Below are 24,639 nucleotides of genomic sequence, written 5' to 3'. Positions count from 1 at the left end.
TCAGTTTACAATGACATGACGTGCACTTTAAATTCCTAAGTCATTATAAGGCATTTGACGTTTTGTTACCTTGCATGAGTACTCTGTTCTGAAGCGGGAGAAGCTGATAAACTTAACAAGAACAGAGTGGCTGCTGCCGAGCGAAGTGTTGAAGAAGACGGTTTTCTCTGGTGGTGGAGGCAGAGCTCTGAGAAGTAGATCGTAGTGGAAGTAGCCCAGATCATTACTGCACAGAGTCAGCCGGGCTGTGGACTCGCCTTCACGCAGAGGCTGGTACTCAAAGCTCAGAGAACCCTAAAGAAAGGACACACACACTCAAAGTGTTTTTGCAGGCAGACAGCAGGTTTTTTTTACAGGATGTGAAAAGATGTACTCACCTTGGACTGCCCTGGCACAGTGTACTGAGGTGGGACACTGATGTCAGTACATTTACACTCAGTGTTCAGACAGGTAGCTTTGGTCAAGGGGTTCTCCACCTGTACGGTGGCCGAAACTTTCCTGCGGACAGTGGTCGCCAGCTCGATGGTGGACAGGACTCCTGGAGATGTGGCCTTGAAGTTAACAAGGTAGAACATGTACTCATCTGTCACCTCATTATGAAACGTGACCTGAGGAAAAGAGATAAAGGGTGACGTGAGGACAGGACTCAGAAATGCATTTGGATCTGATCTCAAATATGAATGTGTGTCATCAGACCTTAGTGTTGTACTGCCCCTCTCTGTACGTAAAGAAAGACATCTTGTACTCTCTCTTGGCTTGAGCAGGAACATCAATATACTCCAGACCCTTGAGAGACACTGTAGGATCTGGTTTGTCGGGCTTCAGTATCTCTATCAGCACACGGAACCTGAGCAAACACAGTCATTCACATTCAGCATGCACATGTTGCATTAAGGTGACCTTTTTACTATGCAAATATTTCACTAAATTAAAGGGGTAAGATCGTTTCCCTCCGATGGTGGCTCCATGGTGTGAGAGTGTGTGTGTGTGTGTGTGTGTGTGTGTGTGTGTGTGTGTGTTTGTGTGCATGTGTGTGTGTTTTACCGCTGTTGCTTAGGGAGCCAGTTGTGCACAGGGAGCAGCTGTGTGTGTTGAGTCTTGGCAGGCAGCTCAAGCACAATGGTGTCTTCTGCCTTGGGAGGATCAGCAGTTCCCTGCAGGGAGTACAGCATTCCTGTCCCATCAGGGAAGGAGAAAAAGACTGATCCCTTAGAGAAAAAATAAAAAAGGGAAATATGACAAGTTAATGTCTGAGATTAAGTTCATGTCACACTTCATTGCTTATAGTGTTTCGTTTTGTTGTCTTAAATATATTTTTCATATAGACTGCATTGCATTGAGTTTGATTATTTGTTAGTGCTCGTTCACCAGGTGTTTCTTCCCATCAGCAGTCATGGTCAGTGGTCGGTAGGTGATTTCATATGTCGTGTGTTGGAGGGGTTCAAGAGTCACACAAGGCACAGCGCTCCACTGCCCACCATCAATGACAGGTCTGATGCTGCAGCGCTGGTTTGTGGGGTTGACCATGGGTAGGGGTTGGGTGTGAGAGCCACGTACTGGGCAAACAAAATTTACTACCTGGAGACAAGAATAGGACAGCAGAAGGGAATAATTACAATGGATAGAATTGACAGAATAGATGACATGCAGAGAGTTGCATTATATGTAATAATTCTCACTGAAAACAAAATCAAAAAGAACTACAATATTAATCACTTATTCTAAAGCTGAAGAATATCACTCACTCTCTAAAGCCCTTTCTCTGGCCTTAGTGACTGATCAGCTCACAGAGACCGATGAGAAGTGTTTTCCACATTTCCAGTGACCTTTAAATCTGTCATCACCCTCTTGTCTTGTTCTGGGTTAGTTAAACTGCTGAGTAATATGTGCTGCATATAAATAAAATGTGATGAATCATACAGTTGGTTAATAAAAACCACTTGTCCCTATGTGAGGCAGCGTGCACATTTTGTCAGGAGATTGTGGTTCAGGGTTGGATAAAGTGGAGCATCCCAGGCCCTGGTAGCGTCAACTTTAAAGTGTTATATTACTGTAATTGGGATGGAAAAATAAACCCAATGTTTTGTTTGAAGAGCAGGATGTATAATTCCTGTCACCCTGAAATACCTGCCACCTTTTCTTTTGTACAAAGAGTCAAAGAAAAGCATACACGCTCTAACTGTTAATGCTGTAGCACATACTATACATATCACTTAATGTATTATTACCATTTAAAAAATCAAAATATGTAGGTCACCTTGTTTTGCCTTGCAGCTGCTGTGTTACCCTGTAATTCAGTGCAATTTTGGAAAATCCAGATCTTATACAGTAATTTTGTGATGCCTAATTTCCCCTACTGTTACTATTCATCACATACAAAACCCCAAATTGGTAAATTTCACATGATATATTGTAGATTTTTTTTTTAATTCACTACTCCACACTGTGTATCTGAACAAAAATAAAAGTGCATCAGTCTTACCTCTTTGCTAGTGGAGGCTTCAATGCAAGACCCTGTCACAGTGAGGGTGACGGGTGAGGAGGAGCTCTCGACAAAGCAAGACAGGTTCTCATATCTTGTGTCATTACTCAGTTCCTCAGGGGCAAAGGTCACATCAAAAGGAACCTCTGTGCCTGGACAGATGTAGCCTTTAGCCGGAGAGATGGACAGCTCCGGAGGAAAATTCTCAGTTTTCCAGTGGAACCTGTTTACAAAGTAGTCAAGATTGTAATAAAACGATATTGTGTACCTGTGTGAAAATGGATGTGTATGTCTGCTTCAATGTGCGTGTGTTTCCTCAAGAATCTGTGTGAGTTTTTAGCTTTGAGACAGATAAACAGAAAAGTATCACATTGGATAATACAGGTGAGCTGTGTAGTATCTAACCTCACCTGGCACCAATGTCTCCGGTGTTCATCATGACAATCCTCTTCCTGGCCTGGCAGCGCTGAACTACAGCTCCAAAAGCCAGGTGGTCCTGGTCCAGCTGGACCTCCACACCCTGACAGTGTATTTACATTCTTAACACGAATTCATCCAAATATAAATTTAAACATTCATTGTTATCAGACCATATAAAAAGTTGCGATACAGATAAACTTACTTCAGAATAGAATTTAGTGCTTGTCAAGGCAAGCAAATACATGCATCATTAGCACCAGCCTTAAAAAACAGCAGGGAATTTAGTTCACAGGCTACCTGACAGCAGCCCTGGATGGTCAGCAGGGGGTGTAACAGGCCTGCAAACTCCGCCTGCAGCTCAGCCTTGAAGGGACGTGTGTGCTGACGAGGTGAGAACTGGATCGTAACATTACAAGAACCACCATTGCCTTTCAGTTTCAGCTCACCTGCTGGACTGACGGACAGATCCTGAAGAAGTAAAGTGAAATAAAGAGGAGGGGAGGAGAGCAGAGGAAACAACAGACAATGAGTGTTAGAAGTGTTGCCTGTATGTGAACCTCTAATTATCAGTGTGTGTGTGTTTCCTACCATTGGGTCCAGTGGTGTGTATGCGTTGAGAAGCAGGGTAAAGGAAAGCTCCAAAGGGCTGCGGTTGACCAGAACCACTTGCTTTTTTACTGTCTGACCCACCATCAGAGATCCTAGTTTCACCTTTCTCTGCCTCAGATCCTCCAATTCCAGCTGGGACAAAATAATACAGATACAGGATAATTAGACTGCAGTGAATACCTCAGATTTTATAGATTATGAGGAAGAATGGAGAATGGACAGGATCCGTGGAATCAAATTGAAGCAGGGAGTATGGGACACTTAACCAATGAATAAATGAGAGGGCAGTCTTGCTCCTGCAGGACAGAGGCTTTTGAAAAACTGTTATCACCAAAGCGATTATTTGGCTTGATTTTCTTCTTATATTGCAGGTATTCAGACACAAGTACAAATGTTACGTAGATCCAGTTTTCTAGATCTCTTTCTAGGAAACAGGTATTTCATCTACAACAGCTGGAGGCTGTATTCCTGAAATATATATTTTTTTTGCATCCCAAACTCTATATCTATATCTCTGTATATCTATATACAGTGGGGAGGGATAGATGCAGTACACACACTGGTCTTTCTCACCTTCATCTCAATGCCTTGCCCGAGTATGTCCACCTGTTTCGTGATGCAGCTGTTTAGGATGAAGGTGAGCTTTTCATGGTACTGACATGCCTCACGGGGATAGAAGGTGACTGGTACCTCCATCACAGCACCAGGGGACAAAACCTCTGACTGGAAGTCTATCTCCAGATAAGAGGTGTTCTTGAACTGGCACTGGACACTGAGGAAGAAGAAGTGGAAGCACAGGATGTTTTCAAATCAGAGTAGGTTTCCTACTCACATACTGAGTAGAATAAATCAATTTTTTATGTAGAAAACACCTTGGTCTTAACACATGGAGACAAACAGACGGACAAACACACGTAATTACCTGATGTCCTGTTCGCCTTTGTTGCTGATCACGAGAGTCTGGGAGGCTGGCACCATGCCAGGACAGTACAGGAAGCACTTTCCAAAGTTGAATTTGGTGAAGGAGAATTCTAGGCTTGGTGCTACAGCCCTGCCTTTAATGGTAAAGGTAAATGTTGGCCCATGCTTTACCTGATGAGATATAAGACGAGAAAAAATACAAGAGAGACTTAGGACTGATGAATATCAGCTTAAATTGATGCTATCCTTTTTAATATCAAACATTTTTGAAAGATGCAGTTGTTGATTGGATTTTAAGATTTAAAGATGATAAAGTAAAAGTCTTGTGATATCATGATGTTGGACTTGGTATTTGCTTCTAGAACCGCAGATACATCTGTAAAATGCTTCAGAAAACTTTATCTAGGTGATCATCTCACCTTGATACGCAGTCTGACATCGCGGAGGTTACAATTGCTCTGGGGGCAAAAGAAGAGTGACGATTGCAGTTGCTTCCCAACCTCAATCGTAGCATTTTGTGGTGTTGCCTCCAAGTGTTTCAGCAGCTCACTGGGCCCTGTTAAGTCAAAATTCACTTCCAGGCTGAATCTTGCCAGGTTGGACACCAGAAGATTAAAGGTGTATTGCTCTGAAATCCCCACCTATGAATAGTGTACAGGAACAAAGGTGATTGTCATGTTTAAACTTAACACATAAAGACCTGCGATCGTGCATGTGAGTATTCGTGTCTGTGATGAGAAAGTGTGCTGACCTTTCCAAAGTCCAGAGTCTCTTGGTGGTTAGGGTTGATCTCTCGGAGGCCTCCATCTGGATTCGAAACTTGAACTGAAGTGCTCATGGCGAAACAGTCGGCCTTCACAGTGAGTGTGAGAGGCTCTGACTTCCTCTTCACCCTCAGAACCAACCTGAAGCTCACATAGCCCTCCCGGCAAGGTGTGAAGGATACTGATAATGGCAACCTGCACCAAAGAGTTCACAACAATTACCTACAATATGCTTATTAGAGGGAGAATGGTGCCACCACACACACTTTTAAACCTGAAAACTGATTTGCATTGTTTTTGAATGAAAGACTTCATATTTGTATGTTTAAGTGTCATTAACCTGTCTTTAGGTGACACTGTGCCACTCATGGGCTGCAAAATGAGGCTGGACTGTTGGTCTTCACAGAGGAGAGATGACTGCAGGACTGAGAAGTGAAAAGGCTCCTCCTCTCCATTCACCAGATCGACTGTCTGCTGCACTTTACGACCTGCACATGCAGATACACACACATGCAAATGAAGATCACACACACACACACAAACATTTCTGCTGCATTCAGAGTATTCCCTAGGCTATTTATTTTAATTTATTAAAGATTAAAATTGATGCATAAACATGCTTTAGGAATTCATTCACGTGCATATCTAATTTTTCCCATTATGAAGTGAGGGCCAACATAGTTGCAGCTGCTTAAAGCAAGTTCAGAATCATTTGTCAAAAAATTATTCATATACATGAATGCATGTACTGCACTGTGCAGTAGCCATTATTCCATTATTATGTTCAGCAGACTTACCATATGGAATTGGAAATTTGAAAATTGTGTATGATTTCTCATGGTTCTTGTTTAATTCTAATTAAGTGGATTATATTGTTCCTCTGGTATTCATCTGGTAAAATTAACTTTGTTTCAGCTCCACGAAATGAGCCTGGCACAGCAGCTGCAGTCTGCATACCTCTCAGTATTAGATGTTTACAAGGTCTAATTTAATTGGATTTACATGAGCCTTGTATCTACATTGTTATCTACAGTATGTTTTTGATATGCAATGCAAAACTTCAGCTTTTGTCAGGGGGGCAAATATTTTTGTTGGAGGGCCAGAATTAGACACATTGTCAGGGGAGACATTCATATTCTTATTAGTTAGTAATGACCACAATCAGAGTTAACAACCAAAATTCACAAAGTCTCCTCACCTCAGTAGTAAAACAACGAAATACTCAGGGAGTGCATAACTTTGTGTTTAATATGTGGTGCAATTAAAAAGAGGTGTGTTGATGAACCTAACATACCAACAAGCAGTTCTCCCAAGTCAAGGTGAGGTTTGTTGAGATAGACAAGTGGTTCTCTGGTGTTCCCCACACACAGGAAGGGAACAGACAGTGACAGCGTCTCAATCACAAAGCTCCAGAATGACTCCACCACATCCAGCTGCTCAGCTCTGTACTCAAAACACATCTGCACATGCACACACACACACACACACACACACACACACACACACACACACACACAAACACACACACACGCACACAGACCAGAGGATTAGAAATGGCTAAAAAAGGCAGGACATGCAATATACAAGGATGATGATGAGGAAATCACCATGAGCTAAAAATAGATAAAATGGGATGAAATTAAAATGGGATTGGGTTAAATGGAAGGAAAGATAGAGTTAAGATTAGATTAGTTGTGATAAAGTGGGACATGAGGATATGGGGTCACTGAAACAGTAATGAAATGAAGATCAAATATTTAAAATAAGAAGAGAGAATGAGATGAGGTGAATAACAGGGCATACTGTAAGAAAATGAAGGAGAGATGTTATTAGATACCTCAACTCTTATACAGATTAAGACTGTTGTGTGTCTCCATCCTTACCTCCACTTTCTTCCCAGGCTGGATGGTACCACATGGGGTGAGACAGTGAAATGGGCTGCCACCTGCGCCTTCACACTTCCACTTGAATGAGTAGGGTTTACTGGTTGGGTTCAGCACAATAAACCGTCTGGGGAGTCAACACACATAACCTCAAAGTTTTAGGGCCTACTCTAATGGAGGTAAAAACTCTCATCTTTTTCTCTCTGTCTGTTACCTTGTTGATGGCACGGAGAAGCCAAGAGCGTTGAACTCTATGACCCTGGTGTTAGGGTCAAGAAGGTCCCTGAATTCAGGGTTGCGTTGGTTTCCACTGATGTAGTCTGAGTCCTCAAGGTCAAAGTGGCAGTGGGGCAGCAGGCTGCGGCCACACACCGAGATACAGGGAGCCTGGTCCCCCTCCTGCAAGTTGGGGATACTGAAAGAAATGTACACATAAAACACAACTAAGCATCTATGTCATTAGTCTTGTGAAGACATCTGTTATCTTCCTTACAATCATCCTGTCCTTTATAGCATTTCCATCTTGATGAAGGTATTTTTTATGTATTAGGCTGTGGTGTGTTGTAGTATATTTTGTACCCCTAACCACGTTAATTTACTTTTTGGATTAAAGTTACAATTAAGTTGAACCAGTGTTGATGTTTACCTGGGTCAGAACAAGTGCAACTTATGCACAAGATGAAACTCAAAGCTTTTTGTAATTCTGGAAATTGTCTTAGATTAACAGCAAATTTTAAGATGCCTTGTTACCAGTTACTATATCACTGTCATAGTATTTACCTGCAGACCAGCCTGGCCTGAAACTGGGCCACTTCCAGAGGTGAAAAGCGAAAGTTGAAGTTCTGCATGGAACTAGGCTCTATGGTCCCTATGCTGGGCTCAACACTGAAGGGTGGCAGCTCAGGACTCCGCATCAGAAGTGTCATCACGCTGGCCAGAGCGCTGGCAGGACGAGCTCCAGTCAGTGCTCCTGCTGACCTGCTGCTAGGTCGAGAAATGGAGGCCTCATCTGTTAAAAACAACACATGACCACATTTCAACATTTACACAGTGTCATCCTACATTTTTAAAAGTACTCAAATGTGAATAGGTATGATAAATTCACGTTTGTCAAATGCTGACAAGTAAACTTATATAGAATATTACTGTAATACCTCCGTGGTCATTGTTGACAGTGTTACTGCTTGGATCCATGAGGACCTGCCAGGAGAATTCCAGTTTGACACTTCCCTGATTCACTATCTGCAGTCTACACACATACACACATACACACACAAACACACACACACACAAACACACACACACACACACACACACACACACACACACACACACACACACACACACACACACACAAACACACACACACACACACACACACACACACACCGTCATTTTCATGGCCAGTGTTTGATTATCGTTTTGATTATCAGTGTTTCAGTCAACTTTAATATCAGGATTTGTAAGTTTAAATTAAGGATCTTTTTGCATGTTCATTGGCTGAGTCACTATTGTTATATTTACTTTGATGAAACAACTGTACACAGTGTATGACTTACTGGTGGAGTCTGGTCTGGTAAAGCATGGTGTCTTTGAAGTGGATGGTGTTTGAGTTGCAGGTGAACTTCACATAGTCACAAACCGCACTGATACGCAATTCCAACTCCCACTGCGAGCCCTCGACCACAGAGCAGCAGGGCTCAGGATCTGTCTTTATTACCTGCAGGCACATACATGAATGCTCAACTATAATTGTGACCTGGTAACTCTCTTCAACATCTCTTTAACCTTACAGTCATTAACTTCATGTGTACCTTGTTCTTCACAGGTTGCTGTGGTTGTGTTCCTGGAGCCTGCTTTGAGGCACTCAGCCACTGGACTGTCCTCTGTCGATCGTCCCAGTCGACCACCTGCTCTAGCGGCTGCTGGAACTCCACCTGACAAACCTTGCATTTCATTGGCTGGCTCTTCAAAGTCACTGGCTGATTGGAGCTAAAGGTGACAGTCACTTCCTTGGAGCAACCGGCATGAAGGTGTCCCACCTGTAACAAAAAGCACATCAAAAAGAGGGAAGGGTACATTAATAGATATGTTACTTTGTACTGTTGTTTGACTCCACAGCAGAGGCAAAGCCAGAGGGGTGGCAAAGGCCCAATGTTCCATCACCTGACTGTGGCTGTAAGCTATTTGGTGTGTATTTCATATTTATACATTTAAAGTTATTTATTTTGCATTTATTCATTGAGAATGAATAATGTAGCTATTAATAATCTACAGTATTCTAATGCCAAGAGCTGGGGCTTTAAATTTTATCCATAACACATTTTCACTCATTTTACAAATGTGCCTCCCTTCTTTGAATCTGTACCGCACCAAACCTGCCCCTGTTCCACAGCCACACCTCCATTCCTTCCTTCAGTGCTGTACCTGTGGTGAAAAGAAGATATACGGTCCTGCAGGAGGCCACTCAAACCTCACCACCTGGCTGCTGCTGTGGTTGGTCAAGGTGAAACTCTCTTGGTAAGGACAATCTACCTGGCAGTCACCAAAATCCAGCACCTCATGATTACCTGAGAGACAGAAATAGACCTTGTTGATGAACCCAGACTAAGAAACAAGCTTCCATGTTAGCAAATCACTACATTTACAGCATTTCTATGTGTACAATCAGGGATCAGCCTTTACTTTTGATTAATATACCTACTTTTCCCCTCTTTCTCTCTATTCCCATGATTTGTTTCTCCGTCTCTACTCTCCTGCCCTCCTTTCCTCCCTTACCACTGTCCTCATCTTCCACGTCCATCTCCTCGGACGACCTGCTGATGTTGTCAAGAGAGAGGATTTCCTTGTAGGTCTCTCCAGTCAGTTGTATTAAGGTAGTGCTGTACTGGTTGTGCTCCACCTGCAGGGTCATCTTTGCCTTGACACTCAGGGCCTTGTTAGAGCAAAAACTGACCTCAAGCTTCACCTGTTCATTTACATCCAGCCTCAGAATGGCTCTGTGCACCAACTGATGCTCTGTGGAAGAAGAAAAAGGGGATGACTGTCTCTAACATAGGAGAGCAGCCAATGTTGAGCCCATAAAATTATTGACTTTTAGTCAAAAACAACAGTATCACTGGCAATTTTAAAGATGTTTTTCAGTAAAAACAGAAATTCATTTCTGCAGCCTTTTGTAAATGTGATTTTTCTTACATGCACCAGTTGTTTATTAATTACCATCAAATTGTGACAAATGACAGAAGTTACACAAAACCTTACAGCTTAATAGCAGCTGAAATAATCAAGAGTTACATGCCGAGTTATACTGTCAGTTATGGTTTTGGAATCATGCCAATCATAATCACAGCCACACTAGGAAATGCCATTGTTGTTAAATCACATAAGCTTAACTATTAATTATCACAGCAAAGATTAGATGCATTTTACTGTAGACAGATTATACTGCAGTTTTATGGGTTTGGGTTGTACCTGAGTCATTGGTGTCCTCCAGCTGTGTCGAGTGGATGGAGCAACTAGTGTTGCCAGGATCAGCTTTGAGGGTGAACACACCATGTTTATCCAGCATGTCAATCTGGACCTACACAATAGATCCACAAAAACCTTTACTCCCAGTTCCCCCTAGTAAACATTGGGCATTGTAAATAGAGGAAAATTTGGTTTTCTTGTAATTAAAGTAAGTAACTATCTAACGTTACTAAAAGACATTTTTGGAAAAATAGTTTTGCAATGGTCCAGATCAATAATAACATAAAAGGACAGAGTAATGTGTCTCACCTGAGCTGGGACATTTCCGTCATTCAGCAACACCAGGGGCAGGGTATGTCTCCGCCCTACCAATACCCGTCTGAATTGCAACACTGGGCTTCCTCTGCTGTTCCTCAGAGCTGGACACACCACACACACACTGGGCAGATTGCCCTCTCCCATTATGTCAAACTCCAGCATCTTGGTCTTAAATGTGGGTGTCATTCTGGATCCACCAGAGGAAAGAGAAGGGTTAGCAGTGGGCAGCAAGAAAAACAAGAGGTGGTGCCTTTCTCATTGTAGCAGTAGAAATAAAAAGACAAACAAACAGCAAAGCGAACACCAAAGTAGCATCAACAGTCATGCACTCATATACCTGCTGCTGCTTCCCTCCAGTGTGGCCTCAAACACAGCATTGTATTGCTGCATTGTCTGTGGTGTGAAGGTGACCACAGCAAACGAGTGTGACTGGCTGGGAATGCTTAGTGTTGCATCAGGCAAATCAAAAACCTCCATGTTACGTGACGACTGCAAGGAAATACAGGATATATTTTACCTGCTGTACAATAATCAGCAATAGTTACACTAACTATAGATTCATCCATCTATCTACCCCACAAAGCTTATCCCTTACCTTAGCGCCACCGTATTTGATGGCCAAGCTGAGTACACAGGGAACCTTGCTGTTGTTGGTGAGTTTGAAGCGAGCCTGGGCTGTTTGTTTGACCAGGACTTTGCTGAAGATAAACTTGTTCTCATCCAGGACATAAATGCCTTCAGCATTACAAAATTGCTCAGACGAGAGCTGTCTGCTGTTGTGGCACATGTGATGCTCTTCAAAGATGGAGGCCGTGTCTAACACTATGCCTGAGACACAAAAGAGTCAAACTTAGTCAAAAGAAATAGCAGCCAGAAGTGAGTAAAGACTCAATCAGAATGTTTTGTCCTTTACTTTGTATACCCTGCAAATGTTTACACAGCAACTGGTATCAGTGATTTTAGAATAAACCTATATGTATAACATTGAGCCATCAGGAAGCAAGCCACAACTTTGGTCCAGTTAAAGGAGCTATTTGTAAGTTTTGCTATTGCATCATAGCCAGTGTTTATGTATCAGTCTAGAAGAAACATTGTGAGTTCAGCATGAAACTTCATTCCTCTACTTGCTGAGAGATGTCTCCAGTGGTGGAAAGCAACACCAATGTTAACTCTGGCCTATCACATCTTTTCTTCTACTGAAGTTAGCATGCTAAACAGCTAGCCTGTCCTGTCACTTTCCAATTGCGACTCATTGTAGCCTCCAATCTGCCCTGAAAATGCAGGCCTGCTCAGAGGGCGTATTATAACCTCTTGTGTTGTAAACGCAACAATGGCAGAAGCTTCATCACCAACAAGAAACCACATTCAGCAGCACAGAAAACATACAAATAGCCCCTTTAATCAATCAATTAAGGCGGGATAAGATCATACAGTTCCTACCTGGCTTGCAGACCTCAGACAGCAGTCTGTATGGTATGCCCTCAGGCTGGTCTGAGGGGTCACGGTCACTGATGTCAATGATCAAACCCTGGTTCCAGTTGCCCAGCTGTTCAGCTACACAGTCAACTGTCACCACCTGCTGACACCCTGGCTGCAGGCTACCAGTGCAGGGAGACACTGAGAAGACCCCCATGGTGAGACGATTCTAAGGAAGGAGAGGTACAGATGAAAATAGGAGTCAGAAATGGGGAGAGGGTGAGGGAGTGTTTATCATAGTTTCATAGGGCCTCAAGTGTTAATTAGTTAGAAGCATGAAGTAAGATACAATACAAACAAAATCCACAGACTTAATTGTCAACTGATTCTTAGACTACTTCTTCATTAAAACGGTTCCAAATAAAACAGACGTTTGTTTGAGGAAATTAGTAGAAACACAAACAAAGTTTAACTTCATTCAAATTACATGTTTCTTCTGATGCAAAATAAGATTCACTTTGCACAAACTCTAAGAGGTTTTACACTTAGACACAAAACACTCCTGCTTTAGTGACAGTGAGTAGCAGTCTCTCACCTGTATAATATTAATGTCTTTCTGGAAGGACTCTCGTCTCACTTTGCTACCTGCACCAGTGGGCCTCCCTGAATGGCTCTCTTGAGGGATCTTCTTACCTGAAACCCTAAGACCAAGACACGGTGACACAAACCACAATCTGCACAATCTTCACAAAAACTGATTTTGACAATTAACTAACTTGTGTCTATGGTTTGTTATTGTGCTCAGTAAATCTTTGAACCCACAATGCATATTGTTCCATTTGTGTATGCAATATATTGTATTTTATTTTTTATGCTTAATAGTAATTTAAAAACAAGATTATTTATTAAACTGTAACACTGTACTGCATGTAATGAACCATAATAAGATATTTCCTTATTTTTAAAATGACACTGAATCCAGCAACCGCCCACAAAAGACACATTAGTTTTTTATTACCCTTTCCTTCTCAGTAAGACTGTTCACTGTGAAGCCTACACCATCACATTAATGGTTCTAATGTTGTTCACAGACAAAAACTAATTACACAGACTTAAGTGATATAAATTGGCAATTTTCATCATTTTCATTTTTAGTTTAGCTTTTAATTTGTTCACTTTCACATCACAGAACTTCATCATGTAAACAACATGTGCCTCCTAGGATTGGCAACACAACGATGCTTCACTGAAACTTGATTTGTTGGGTTTATTATATTTTCATATTGGATTTGTCACAGATGGCAGCAGACATGGCTCAGCATGTACAGTATCTCATCATCAAACCAAGAGCACCTGAGCTGTACAGCAACTTTGTCAGTTTTAAATCACATTTTGAAAAAAATGCAATTCCAATGTTAGCCCTTGTGCGTCTGTGTGCACTGTATGTTTGTGTGTGTGTGTGTGTGTGTGTGTGTGTGTGTGTGTGTTTTGTTCTCCTACCCTGGCCTCCCCAGGAGAGCAGGGTCTGTGATCATACGGCAAATGCTGAAACGGGTCTCAAAGACTCCATTGTTCTCAATAGTGAAGCTCTGGCTTTTCTTGCAGCCGTAGACCAGTGGACCGAAGTTGATATCACATGCTGGTATGATCTTGTACCTAAAGATGGACCAAAAAGAAATGTATCACAATTTGTGCATAGGGTGAATCTCAGAACTGCATCCTTTAATCAAAATAATGAATCTTGCAGATTGTGATGAGCTGGTAAGTGATATATATATATTGAGCAATTCTGTGAAGCAAAGCATGTTCTAACAACAATAATTTAACAGAATCCAAACGAAATGCTGAAACACAATCTAAGTCAGAAGTGACTGTAATATTGTCTCTTAATCATTAATATATATCACGTGGAAGATGATAGTATGAATCAAGCTTTAACCTGGTGAAGACAGACTCTACTGAAACCTTAATGGCTAAGATGGCTATGGTTTCACCTCCTTTCCCAATGTTAGGTTCAATCACCTGCAGAAGAGAAGTTCAGATAGTCAGTTAGTCTCATCTTTCCATCACTTCATTGAGTTCCATCAAAGTTTTGACTTAGGACTGACTGAGCTAATCAAAAACTTGAAATCTTGAAATAAATATCAAATAGTGAGGAACCTGACAAAGCAATGTCTCTACAGTCCCAATGAAACAGAACTTTAGGAGCTTCTTGCTTCTATATTTGATGTTTATTAAACTAAAACTGCTTTCTTCTAACCAGAGAATGTCACGGTGGAAGGCATAGTCCTTTTTTCATAAAGCAACCAAAAAGTTCTGCAACCAAAAATGTACTAATAAGGTGAGAAAATCCTTTTGCATTCCACTATGAATTCAGTATTTAGTTAAACTTCCAGCTCTGTGATCATTAAGACTGGTGTGTGGTTCAGACCTGGCAAGACAGGACAGGTTGCTCTTTGATCAAGACTTCATCATTGGTTTTGCAGAGGATCTGCACTGTTGTGGGCTTCTCATGGGGTATTAAAGTACCACGCTGGGGGGACACAGTGAGAATGGATTCTAGGTTTGGCCAAGTTGGGTCTGTCCTCTCAAACTTAAACCTTGTGAGAAGAGAGAAATAAAAATGGAAACAGTCCCACAATGAAATAAAGTTCACTTCATTTGGATCTCAGACTAAAAACTGAAATGCAAGCCATTCCTTATGCAGCTTATTCACACTTGAATACTGTGGTATACTCACTTGTAGGCTATTTCATACTTTCCTTGGTTTTTCAACCTGAGAGACAGTTTGGTCTCTTCAAAGACTCTAATGGTTCCAAAGTCCAGACAGCCATCTGCCAAAGAAACAAGAGTAAAGAATATATTGTTTTTTATTATTATGACATCAGGGCAGCAGTGTAGTCACTCAATGATAAACACTGTCACCTTACAACAAGAGGATGCTGGGTAAAATCTCAGTCAAGAACATGTGCCGTAATAGAATGTGGGCTGTTGCAGTTTCTACCTGGTGAGATGTCCAGAGCTATATCATAGGCTTCAGCTGTGACCTGTATGTTTTCAGTGTGTACAATGCCAAGTATCTTCTCCACATCGGACACCTGAAGCAAAACACACAACCTATACTGATCATACACATAAACAGATGGTGAAATACTGATCATTTCTATCTGATGCAGTTTTCCACATTCTTATGTGTTCCTATACACATATCTCACCTCTAGACGTAAGATCTTCTTGATGTGAAGTGGCCTCCTGGCCCTAAAGTGTAAGCTCAGGGCAAAAGAGGAGTTAGGTGAGATGATGCCTTGATCCTGTGGCACACTGAACTCATCACCCAACTCATGCACACCCTGCAGTCTCCAGGATACAGGCAGAGCTGTCTTATTATGTAGCATCACACTACGGCTGTCTCGCCTAGAGAGACGGATGAAATAGGGGGAAGGTTCATCAGAGAAATGCGTTTAATTCATACAAGAATTTAAAAAGATTGTAACTTATGTACGTTATTTTGATTTTATCATGCTCCTTCTTCTTTCTTTATACACGAAAAGCACCTGTCAAACTACTGTCAAAAAATACTCCAAAATTTGTCTTTCCAGAATTACTATTCCAATTTTTGGTACCTGTGCAACAAAATCCTGTCAAAAGGCAAATGCTTGCTTTCCAGCTCCAACTCTGGCCGAACGCCCCAGCAGGAGAGGTTGACGAGGACAGGCTCTGGATTGTCCTTGATACAGCACACTACACTGTCTTTCATTTGTCCCACTTTTGTTGGGTAGGCCCACACTGTCAACTCCTAGCAGGACATGTTGTGTTATTACAGTCATCTGTATTTATTCAATGGACAATGTCGGACAGTGCTATTCTACCTGTTTCTGGTCTGGTTTCAGAGTCATGGCTGGGGGGTCCAGCAGATATGTGGTGGCCTGTGTGTCATGCTGGAAATGGAACTGAACCTCAGCCTCCAGCTCTGATTTGTTATGAATCACCAATCTCTGTGCGTTCTCTGGGTACCTATTTTCCTTGTATCTACATAAACACAGATATGTCAAACTGTAAATATAAAGTCAAAGAATGATACAAACACACTAAGCCTTTCACTGCCGTCCCTCTGTCTCTCACCTGTCTCTGGTCTTGCTACATAGTAGTGGTCCAAATTCAAAGTAACCAGGTTTGACTACGTAAGTCTTCTGGAGCCCATCTTCCATTTGTGGCACCTTTTTACTAAGAGCAAAAAAAGTCCTGTGGAAACAACATAACTTTAAGTCCAACAGAAATCACATGTAGTCATCCATTTTTGCAGTCAAAATCAGTTCATTGTTGTGTGTTTTGATACATTATCAAGTTTTTATAATTGAAAAGAAAATCCATGATCTCAATGTTGTCCCATTGAGATCATGGATTTTCTTTTACAAGGTTAAATAAAATAAAATAAATAAATAAAAAAACTCGCTGTAGCTACAACCCATGTGCAGACAGTGTTTTGTTAGCAGTGGTATTCAAGAGTAAGGGCTACAGCAAAGTTATTTTTGCAGGTGCATAAAAATGCTGTTTCATGTGCTGCAGCTGGGCAGCTAATCAGCTATCTAACCTACAAACTGATTAAACGAGGTAAGGTGCAGGACATGACGTGTATACATGTTTGTTATGTAGATAAGAAGGAGACTATAGCAGGAAAGCTAATGTGAGTTATTGTTCAGAGTCTGTGGTTCTTGTGTTGTGTAGCACAGTGGTTCTCAAAGTGGGGTCAAAAAGGGGAATAATTTATTTTTACTATAATTCCATCCATAACTAACACAGTGACAGAATGTATGACTATTTTGTTCATGGGTTTCAAACAATAAAACATCTAAAAGCAAAAATCTTATCAGATGAGAGACCATAGGACAAATTTTATGACATGGGGGTCTAATTTATGTCAGTTTAGGGGCCCTTGAGGGGAAAAAGGTTGAGAACCACCGGTGTAGCAGACTGCTATCTGGACAGTGTGACTGTCTGTGACTGTCATGTATTTGTATCTGTTAAACCCCTTTTTACCTCATATTCACCAGTTATAATACTGTACTACTTTAGTACACAATGCTGACTGACATGTAGTTTTTGCAGATGGAGGGATATGTGCAAGTTCCTCTGCAGAGTAGCTGGTAGTGTCTCTGGGTCCCCAGTAGCTCAAATTTGAAGGTCTGTTCAAACTTCCCCGGGGAGTCTGAGTAGAACCATATCTTCAGAACCACTTCACCATTGGCTGGTACAACCCAGCGAAATGTTGTCAGGCTGCAAGCAAATACACACACACACACACACACACACACATGCATACAAACACAATAAGTTACGACAACAATGAAGCAAGAAAACCCACAGTGTGTCCTTTAAAATGAGTTGTGTGTGTTTACCTCTGATTACGTTTCAGCTCTAAGGTTCCTTGGTGTTGGTCTTGTTCAGTGCAGTCAGACCTGGTGGAGACGTGTGCAGTAGAGCGAGGCTGCTCCGAGCCCTTTGCTTTTGTCCTGGCTGACGCTCGTGTCTTGCTCCTCTGACTCTCTTTGCTCTTTTTATCCTTAATGCTGCCCCGGCTGCGGCTTTTAGATGCTGTTGCCACTGCCTCTTCCTTTAGTGCGCACCAACACACACATACACAAACACCATTCTAATTTTAAAATTTTAATGTTGAAATCAATTTGAACTTTTGATTTATTAATTATTAGAATGTGGAATCATAAAGCTATATGGTCATCATGAGTGGAAGGTTTTTTTATTCATGGTAGCTAAATAGTTTGTGCTAATTATTCTTCAAATAAAGACCACATTTCCTGTAACTCCTGCTGCTTCCTGCGACAAAACAATGTTTGCATTCTGTGTATATGTATCCATCTGTTTAAATCTATAGTCATTTGGTGAAATTACCGTTACCTTTACAACCGATGCTTGTAGATCTTCCTCTGACTCTTTCTTCTCTTCACCTTGTTCGTCCTGCCCTGAAGGAACCAGGAAGGTGAAACAGTCACAGGTGAGTTGACTGATAGATTTCTCCCTGTTTTTGGGGAAAGGAACAATGGAGAAGGTGACAGGAGGAGGGATGGGTGGGCCGCTGGGTCCCAGCCCCAAATTATCCAACACCTAAGGACACCAAAGGAGAGAAGGAAACAGATTAGGAAATTATGATAAATTAATGAAAACCCAACCAACCAACTTAATGAAAAAATACATTTTTGGAGGAAACATACATAAAATTATACTAACAACAAATAAAGGAAAAATCTGTGTCAGCTGTACCTCATCCAGTGTTGGCAGGGTGCTGTCTTTAAGTAGCTCTGTGGCACTTGAATAGTCTTTCTCTCTTACATTCAGCACAATATGAGGGATGAAGTCCTGTGGAGACACATTGTCTCCATCCTTGTCTGCGTCAGCTGGTGCTGCTATCTGACTCGGCATTGGAGACACTGCCTTGCTATTGGCTTTCTTGCTCTTCTTGCCAACAGGGCTCTGTGTACACAGCATGATGATTGATGGGATTCAGCAGGTGTAATACTGATGTTTCTTTTTGTCTGTTAGTCATTTAAGCAAATGTAATATATTAACATATTTCTTGCTGAGTACAATTAGTAAGTATGGTAAATTCTAACCTGTTCAAATTTCACTCTGAGTATGCAAATTTGTTCCAGTACCACTAAAACTATGCTGCTATTGTAGGAAGCAACCACTTTGATGGGTTTGGAGTAAAAGTTCAAATTCAAATGTTATTGAAAATATAAGACAGTGAAGGATAAAGACAAATAGTCATCATCAGTCACATCTCTGGTATGGGTTGATATTGTATTTTCGTCAGCAAACTGACCTGTTTGTCTGTTGGGGCATCCTCTGACACTGGTGGGGCTTCTCCACTCCACTCAACCAGCAACAAGCCCTGGGCCCGGTCCCAGTGCTGCAGGACATGCTCCACTTGCACCTGGCTCTCCTCATATGCACTGAACTGAGACTGCAGCTCATCCACACTGGACTGGATAGGGGAGCAAAAGTGGTTTGGAAAAACAGCGAGAAGATTAGGGAATACAGGTGAAGTTGTGGGGATTATAAAACTGACATTTAACTTTATTACATGTAACTGTGGATTGTTAACTCTTTGCTGTTACACCTAAAAAGGTATTTTATGGTAACATTAAAATTTGTAATAATTGTTGTGGCTGACAATCTCTCAAATGTTGTCAAAGCAGACTAAATGGTTGTGAACAACAGCCAATTCAAGAGCTGTAAGAGTACAGATAATTGGCAGATATCACAGCTTGCAAACACCGTTTGTTGCCAGCTATGAGTCTCTCTATTCATGATTGAGGAATTTTCACCCTCTCTTCCTGCAAATCACTTCTGTTCTGAGATATTTTAGGCCGTCTTGCAGGCACAGCATGTTTAAGATCCAGAGGAGGACTGTGAGAGTGTTTCCAAAAGCTTCAGCCTAGGTTTCAGTAGTCAGTAGTTCATTTTGAGATCTGCTTTGGACCATCGTCCTGTTGTAGGAGCAAGCCTCTTTTCAGTTTCAGGTTCTTGACATTTGCATTAAGAATTTGCTTATATTTACTGTACTGAGTATATTCTCCCCTCTATCTGTGCAGTGTTTCCTGTGCCACTGTCTGCCACATAAACCCAAAGTAGAATATTTCTACCCCATGTTTAACAGCTGGCAAAGAGGGGCTTACAAAGCACTGACTCAGTATGGTGTCCAGCCATTTGCACCTGGAATTGTACAGTATAAATCCATTGAAGACTAATATTTCAGAAGGTGATCGAGTGTATTTGTAATGTGGGGCTTAGTGTGTCACTGCTCAGAGGGAAATATACCTTTTCTCTCTCCTGTTTGTCTGTGGGTTGGGGAGACTCTGCATGCGATGCTTTGGTTTCTTCTGTCTGCTTTTGTGTTTCTTCAGCCTCTTTGCTATGATGCCCTGCAGCAGAAATTAACCAATCCGATTACAGTCTATACACTGTTATTTACTATACATGTAATAATTAAAAGTTTCTATTTTCTGGCATGAAACAAAAAGTGGTATTCTGCACAGTTCTTTGCACCTTCAGTTAAATTGTGTTGCTCTCCTGTTTCCCCCAGTGACTCTTTAGAGTTGTCACAGGAAGATATCCTGTGTCCATTCGATGCATCTGTTGACTGAAGAGGAAAAGAAACAAATTCATTCCGACTGTGAGGCTAAGCATGTGTGTATTTGTGTGTGTTTATGGGAGTTTATGGGAGAACCTGCTGGAATGGGATACATATACAGACCTGCTTCCCCTCCAGCAAGCTCTTCTTCTTTGACACATCCTTAGGATCCTTCTTTCCACCCTTTTTAATCTTCTTCTTCAACTCTTCATCTCTTAACCTCTTCATCTCCTCCTGTTGCTTTTTTTCCTCCTGCTCTTTCAATGTTTGCTCATGCTCCCTAGTAAACATTCATAAATCTTTTTAATGGTTGAAAATGTTTGCACTATTTGCAATGGAATAAAATACAATACTGTATATAACTAAAACAGACAAATAATGTAGAATTAATACTCTGTTGATCATAACATCATCATATGCAAAGCTTGACAATTTACTGAGGGGGGGGGGGGGGGATTTTATCATTCTTATTGGCAAATTTCAGAACTCCTAAAGCTTCCTCAGGGTTTTAATGCAAGTTGCTGCCCATTACCATCTTTCTCTTGTGCCCAATATTGTAACTTGTCAAACCCCACAAATGCACCAAAGTGGTATTCATTAGGCTGAAACAAGCAGAGTCTGTGCAGTTAAGAGAGTCTGGTGAATCCAACCTGCAACACGCATACGAACAAATCTCACAGAAAAAAGTAAGAGAACTTAGGATAAGACTATGGATGGGTCCTTGAATGTGTCTGCCCATCCTCCGGTCAGTACCTGAGCTTCTGCTGTCGGAGTTTCTCTCTGTGCCGCTGGGTAATAAGCTCTTTCTGTTCCTCTGGCAAAGCATCAAACTCCTCCTCATCCAGCTCTTGCAACCACTTCTCCTCCCTGTCCACGTTCTCCTTCTGTAGAGCCTCTGACGGACACACACAGAAAGTTCCACATACAAAGTCATCAACCTTACTGAATAGAAACAATAATATGATAATAATAACATAAAGTGTGCATGCTGTTGCATTTCTTACCTTCAGCATCTCTCTGTGCTTTCTCCACTGCCTTCAGGGCTGCGTAGGTGTCAGACAGATTGACTACATAGATGTGTTTGCGGTTATTAAGGGCCTTAAGGACAACTTGCAGTGTGCTTGCTCGTGATTGAGTGTACACTGACTCCAGGCCGTCAATCACTATGCCACGATGACAATCGCTTAACTGTTATCACAGTAACAGCAACACCAATAGTAATGACAAGACAAAGAGAGAAAACATGAAAGGACAAAAGTGAAACTTTTCTGAAACTCAGTCATAAACTCAAGACATAATACAAATCAGAGATCTGTCAGTTTACAAGCAAGAATAGCTGTAAGCCAGTAACCTTCCTTCCTGCTGACTGACTTTTTAATGTACGCATGCTTATTTTCAATTTTAATTGACTTGTGTGCAAGGTCATGTGTTACGGTGCCCTAGTTGTTGATGACTGCTGCCATCTTTCTGAGGGAAAAGCAGTTTGTCTGACCTGAAATCTCTCTGCCAGGATATCAACCAGTAGTTGATCAGGTAAGAGGCTGCTGAGTGTGGTCACATCTCCTCCCTGAGGCAAAATCACACCACAGGAATTGGTTCATTATATTAAATTATTAAACTATATTCACAATCTTACTACCTTTTATACCCAGATTTGGAAACATTTTGCTTGCAGAGATAGAGATGCATCCAACAGCTTCAATTTATATTTATACATATATGTATAAAAAAAATACTTCCCAAACCAGGACAACAATAATTAAACAACTCTGTGTGACACTATAACACAACCGATGACCAGAGGACGGGAGCAAATGTACCAGATGATGGGCAATGTGTGTGCTTTCAGTCTCCTGAGGATGCTTGGAGCCATTTCTACTGCAGCAGGCCTCACTGGGTTTTGGAAGAACTCGCACAGTATCAAGTGAAGCTGGAGCTGGATCTGAGGCTTCAAGATGTGCTGCAGCTTCTTGTTCTGTGGTACTTTCAATGGCCTGAGCTGAAAGCACATAGATAGAGTATTTTTCTGCAGTAGTGTCCTGCCTCACTACAGAAGATTTATAATGCCTAATTACAAGCACAGTGCTGCCTGATCACAGTCTTTTATTGTTGAACACTGAGACATTCACTAGGTGGTTGAGGATTCAATCCTCTGTTAAGTGGCTGTGGACAGTATGGAAAATATTACTTATCTGTCCATTAAAAGCCACTTATTTAACTTCTAGGCCACTGCAACCACCCAAAGACAAAAAATGATTCAACAGAATTAAACTGTATATTAGTACACAGTATATTATGCTTACCAGCCTCCTCAGCCTCCTTCTCAGCGTACTCAGCAGCAGCAGAATGATAGAGCTCTCTTGCTGTCAGGCTAACAGGTGAAGTGCCATGTATCAGCACATCTGTAACCACAGCATCAACACTCAGACATGACCCTCCGTAGTGATGAGCCAGAGCAGCTGCTGCGCCGCTCTTACCTGGAAAAAGTGTTGGATATACAGAAACACCAATCACCTCATCGTGTTTTTAAGATTTCATTTTTCTTTTCGCAATAGAAAATCTGCAGTTTTCACCTGTCAGTGGGGCTCCATACACAATAATAGCAATGCCTCTGCGGTTGCGTGCAGCCAGACCCTCGGGTGACAGGTCAACACACATGTGGCGGGCAATTGCTCTGGAGACAGGGGTCATTTCAAGCTGCCCCACCCTCCCACTGCTTACCTCACTGCTCATCTCTGAAATGACTGAAATCACAAAGTGCAAGTATTAGAGAGAAAGCCATGACGTTTAGGTTGAATTTTTAAATTCAAGCTTAAGGTAATCTTATGTTAATTACAACATTCAGGTTACTTTCATTAGCATGCTGAGTTCTGTTTCTAAAAGGGTTGCACTCACACAATTCAGCTGTTTTCACAGTGCTGGCATGTATTTCTTCTTCTTTGCCATCTGCTGGCTGAGCATCGTTTTCATTTGACCTCTTTTCTTCCTCCTGTGTGTCATCCTTCTCAGTTTCTTCTTTATCCAAGCCTTCCTTCAGCTCTGGTGCACACAGGTATATTGGATTAAAGCAGGTATGCACTGATAAACTACACAGGTACAATATTTCAATGCTTGCAGATGAACATGAGCATTTATAAGTGCCTGAAGCTACCATCATCTTTCTGCTGGGAGCAATACTCCTTGTAGTAGTCAAGCAGTTCTGTGGGAAGACTTTCTCCAGGGACCCTGGGGGGCAGCAGTAATATGTTGTTCTCATCATAACCTTGCATCAGACGCAGGATCTGCATGGGATGACATCAGAGAGGGGAGGCGAGAGAGAAACCAGGAGGTGAAAACACACAAATAGTAAGCAAGAGCAAGAGAAGCAAATTAAATGTTGATAATTAGACAAGGGGCCACATGAGGGGATAAGAAAAGAGTGGTCAGAAAATGGTGTTAGTTTTTAAGGGCAGCTTATCTTTTGTTTGATTAGGTAAAATATTGTGGCTATGTTGTATTAACACATCGCAATGTCATATTTTTTTAGTTGGTAGTGAAAAATGATACAAAACAAAACAAAACAAAACAAAAGAACAAAAAAAAGGATTTAGCTTTAATATGTGGTTTAAACACAGGTAATGCCATTGTATAAATGTCTTTATTTGTAAAAGTTCAGACTGGGCAAGATTTCTGGTGACTGAGGGCTTTACTCCCCCATTGTTGGATGATTAGTTTATAAAGTCTTGTTAATGGGAACTGTGAGCTTTGCAGGACAGTGACCCTATAATCCTGCAATATACCAAAAATGAGAACAGAGAGTTTATCATGAAACCCTGACAAACATAAGGGAAGGATGGCAAATTCCAGTTTTGTTTGTTTGTGTTTAACCCAGAACTACCTTTTCGTCCTTGAGATACTGTGTGTCGAAGTCCAGAGAGTAGAACTCGATGGGGAAAGAGCAGGGGTTTTTGACTGTGACCTCAGTTTCAACCTCAGCACTGAGAGGCAGGCAAGGCCCCAGCTCCAGCACTGACGGGCAGAACTCAAGTTGCGGCTCCTCACCCTGACCCTGCGCTGTAATCAACACCTGCTGGGTGCTCTCAGCCACACGGACCACTAGCTGCCTGCTGTAAGCATGCTGCAAAGACATATACAGTTGGTCATATTCTATATCTTGTAAAACCACAGGTTCATAAAAGCAGTAACTCAAATAATGCCATGATGCTCTGC

At 41.6% G+C, this 24,639-nt stretch overlaps 1 protein-coding gene across 3 annotated transcripts in view; it reads right to left on the bottom strand.

Moving 5' to 3' along the window:
• Positions 1 to 24,639, bottom strand: part of hydin (HYDIN axonemal central pair apparatus protein) — a 69,664-nt gene that overhangs the window by 2,080 nt on the left and 42,945 nt on the right. For all 3 annotated transcript variants that reach the window (XM_071457702.1, XM_071457716.1, XM_071457709.1), the window contains exons 36-90: positions 24,308 to 24,547; positions 23,582 to 23,711; positions 23,326 to 23,469; positions 23,004 to 23,174; positions 22,734 to 22,907; positions 22,251 to 22,429; positions 21,923 to 21,997; positions 21,435 to 21,618; positions 21,184 to 21,325; positions 20,554 to 20,710; positions 20,346 to 20,439; positions 20,118 to 20,221; positions 19,120 to 19,281; positions 18,558 to 18,767; positions 18,195 to 18,401; positions 17,678 to 17,892; positions 17,373 to 17,555; positions 16,404 to 16,523; positions 16,151 to 16,310; positions 15,905 to 16,077; positions 15,497 to 15,695; positions 15,286 to 15,379; positions 15,022 to 15,115; positions 14,713 to 14,881; positions 14,221 to 14,303; positions 13,782 to 13,937; positions 12,877 to 12,982; positions 12,306 to 12,510; positions 11,461 to 11,693; positions 11,203 to 11,354; positions 10,857 to 11,052; positions 10,551 to 10,659; positions 9,858 to 10,097; positions 9,507 to 9,649; positions 8,894 to 9,121; positions 8,639 to 8,799; positions 8,234 to 8,328; positions 7,860 to 8,088; positions 7,294 to 7,494; positions 7,080 to 7,206; positions 6,491 to 6,656; positions 5,537 to 5,684; positions 5,184 to 5,391; positions 4,852 to 5,073; positions 4,434 to 4,603; positions 4,085 to 4,283; positions 3,491 to 3,643; positions 3,200 to 3,370; positions 2,893 to 3,002; positions 2,483 to 2,705; positions 1,369 to 1,578; positions 1,045 to 1,208; positions 697 to 847; positions 378 to 608; positions 70 to 294 (exon numbers count right to left, since the gene is read on the bottom strand). In XM_071457702.1, coding sequence (XP_071313803.1) covers positions 70 to 294; positions 378 to 608; positions 697 to 847; positions 1,045 to 1,208; positions 1,369 to 1,578; positions 2,483 to 2,705; positions 2,893 to 3,002; positions 3,200 to 3,370; positions 3,491 to 3,643; positions 4,085 to 4,283; positions 4,434 to 4,603; positions 4,852 to 5,073; positions 5,184 to 5,391; positions 5,537 to 5,684; positions 6,491 to 6,656; positions 7,080 to 7,206; positions 7,294 to 7,494; positions 7,860 to 8,088; positions 8,234 to 8,328; positions 8,639 to 8,799; positions 8,894 to 9,121; positions 9,507 to 9,649; positions 9,858 to 10,097; positions 10,551 to 10,659; positions 10,857 to 11,052; positions 11,203 to 11,354; positions 11,461 to 11,693; positions 12,306 to 12,510; positions 12,877 to 12,982; positions 13,782 to 13,937; positions 14,221 to 14,303; positions 14,713 to 14,881; positions 15,022 to 15,115; positions 15,286 to 15,379; positions 15,497 to 15,695; positions 15,905 to 16,077; positions 16,151 to 16,310; positions 16,404 to 16,523; positions 17,373 to 17,555; positions 17,678 to 17,892; positions 18,195 to 18,401; positions 18,558 to 18,767; positions 19,120 to 19,281; positions 20,118 to 20,221; positions 20,346 to 20,439; positions 20,554 to 20,710; positions 21,184 to 21,325; positions 21,435 to 21,618; positions 21,923 to 21,997; positions 22,251 to 22,429; positions 22,734 to 22,907; positions 23,004 to 23,174; positions 23,326 to 23,469; positions 23,582 to 23,711; positions 24,308 to 24,547 — 9,195 coding nt within the window. The remainder of the gene's footprint in view (positions 1 to 69; positions 295 to 377; positions 609 to 696; positions 848 to 1,044; positions 1,209 to 1,368; positions 1,579 to 2,482; positions 2,706 to 2,892; positions 3,003 to 3,199; positions 3,371 to 3,490; positions 3,644 to 4,084; positions 4,284 to 4,433; positions 4,604 to 4,851; positions 5,074 to 5,183; positions 5,392 to 5,536; positions 5,685 to 6,490; positions 6,657 to 7,079; positions 7,207 to 7,293; positions 7,495 to 7,859; positions 8,089 to 8,233; positions 8,329 to 8,638; positions 8,800 to 8,893; positions 9,122 to 9,506; positions 9,650 to 9,857; positions 10,098 to 10,550; positions 10,660 to 10,856; positions 11,053 to 11,202; positions 11,355 to 11,460; positions 11,694 to 12,305; positions 12,511 to 12,876; positions 12,983 to 13,781; positions 13,938 to 14,220; positions 14,304 to 14,712; positions 14,882 to 15,021; positions 15,116 to 15,285; positions 15,380 to 15,496; positions 15,696 to 15,904; positions 16,078 to 16,150; positions 16,311 to 16,403; positions 16,524 to 17,372; positions 17,556 to 17,677; positions 17,893 to 18,194; positions 18,402 to 18,557; positions 18,768 to 19,119; positions 19,282 to 20,117; positions 20,222 to 20,345; positions 20,440 to 20,553; positions 20,711 to 21,183; positions 21,326 to 21,434; positions 21,619 to 21,922; positions 21,998 to 22,250; positions 22,430 to 22,733; positions 22,908 to 23,003; positions 23,175 to 23,325; positions 23,470 to 23,581; positions 23,712 to 24,307; positions 24,548 to 24,639) is intronic.

Source organism: Trachinotus anak, unplaced genomic scaffold (assembly GCF_046630095.1).
Source record: "Trachinotus anak isolate AG129_WGS33_773 ecotype Australia unplaced genomic scaffold, CSIRO_AGI_Tana_v1 ptg000002l, whole genome shotgun sequence".
Lineage (NCBI taxonomy): Eukaryota > Metazoa > Chordata > Actinopteri > Carangiformes > Carangidae > Trachinotus > Trachinotus anak.
Note: the sequence above shows the minus strand (reverse complement) of the source record. Positions and strands in the feature narration are given on the sequence as shown.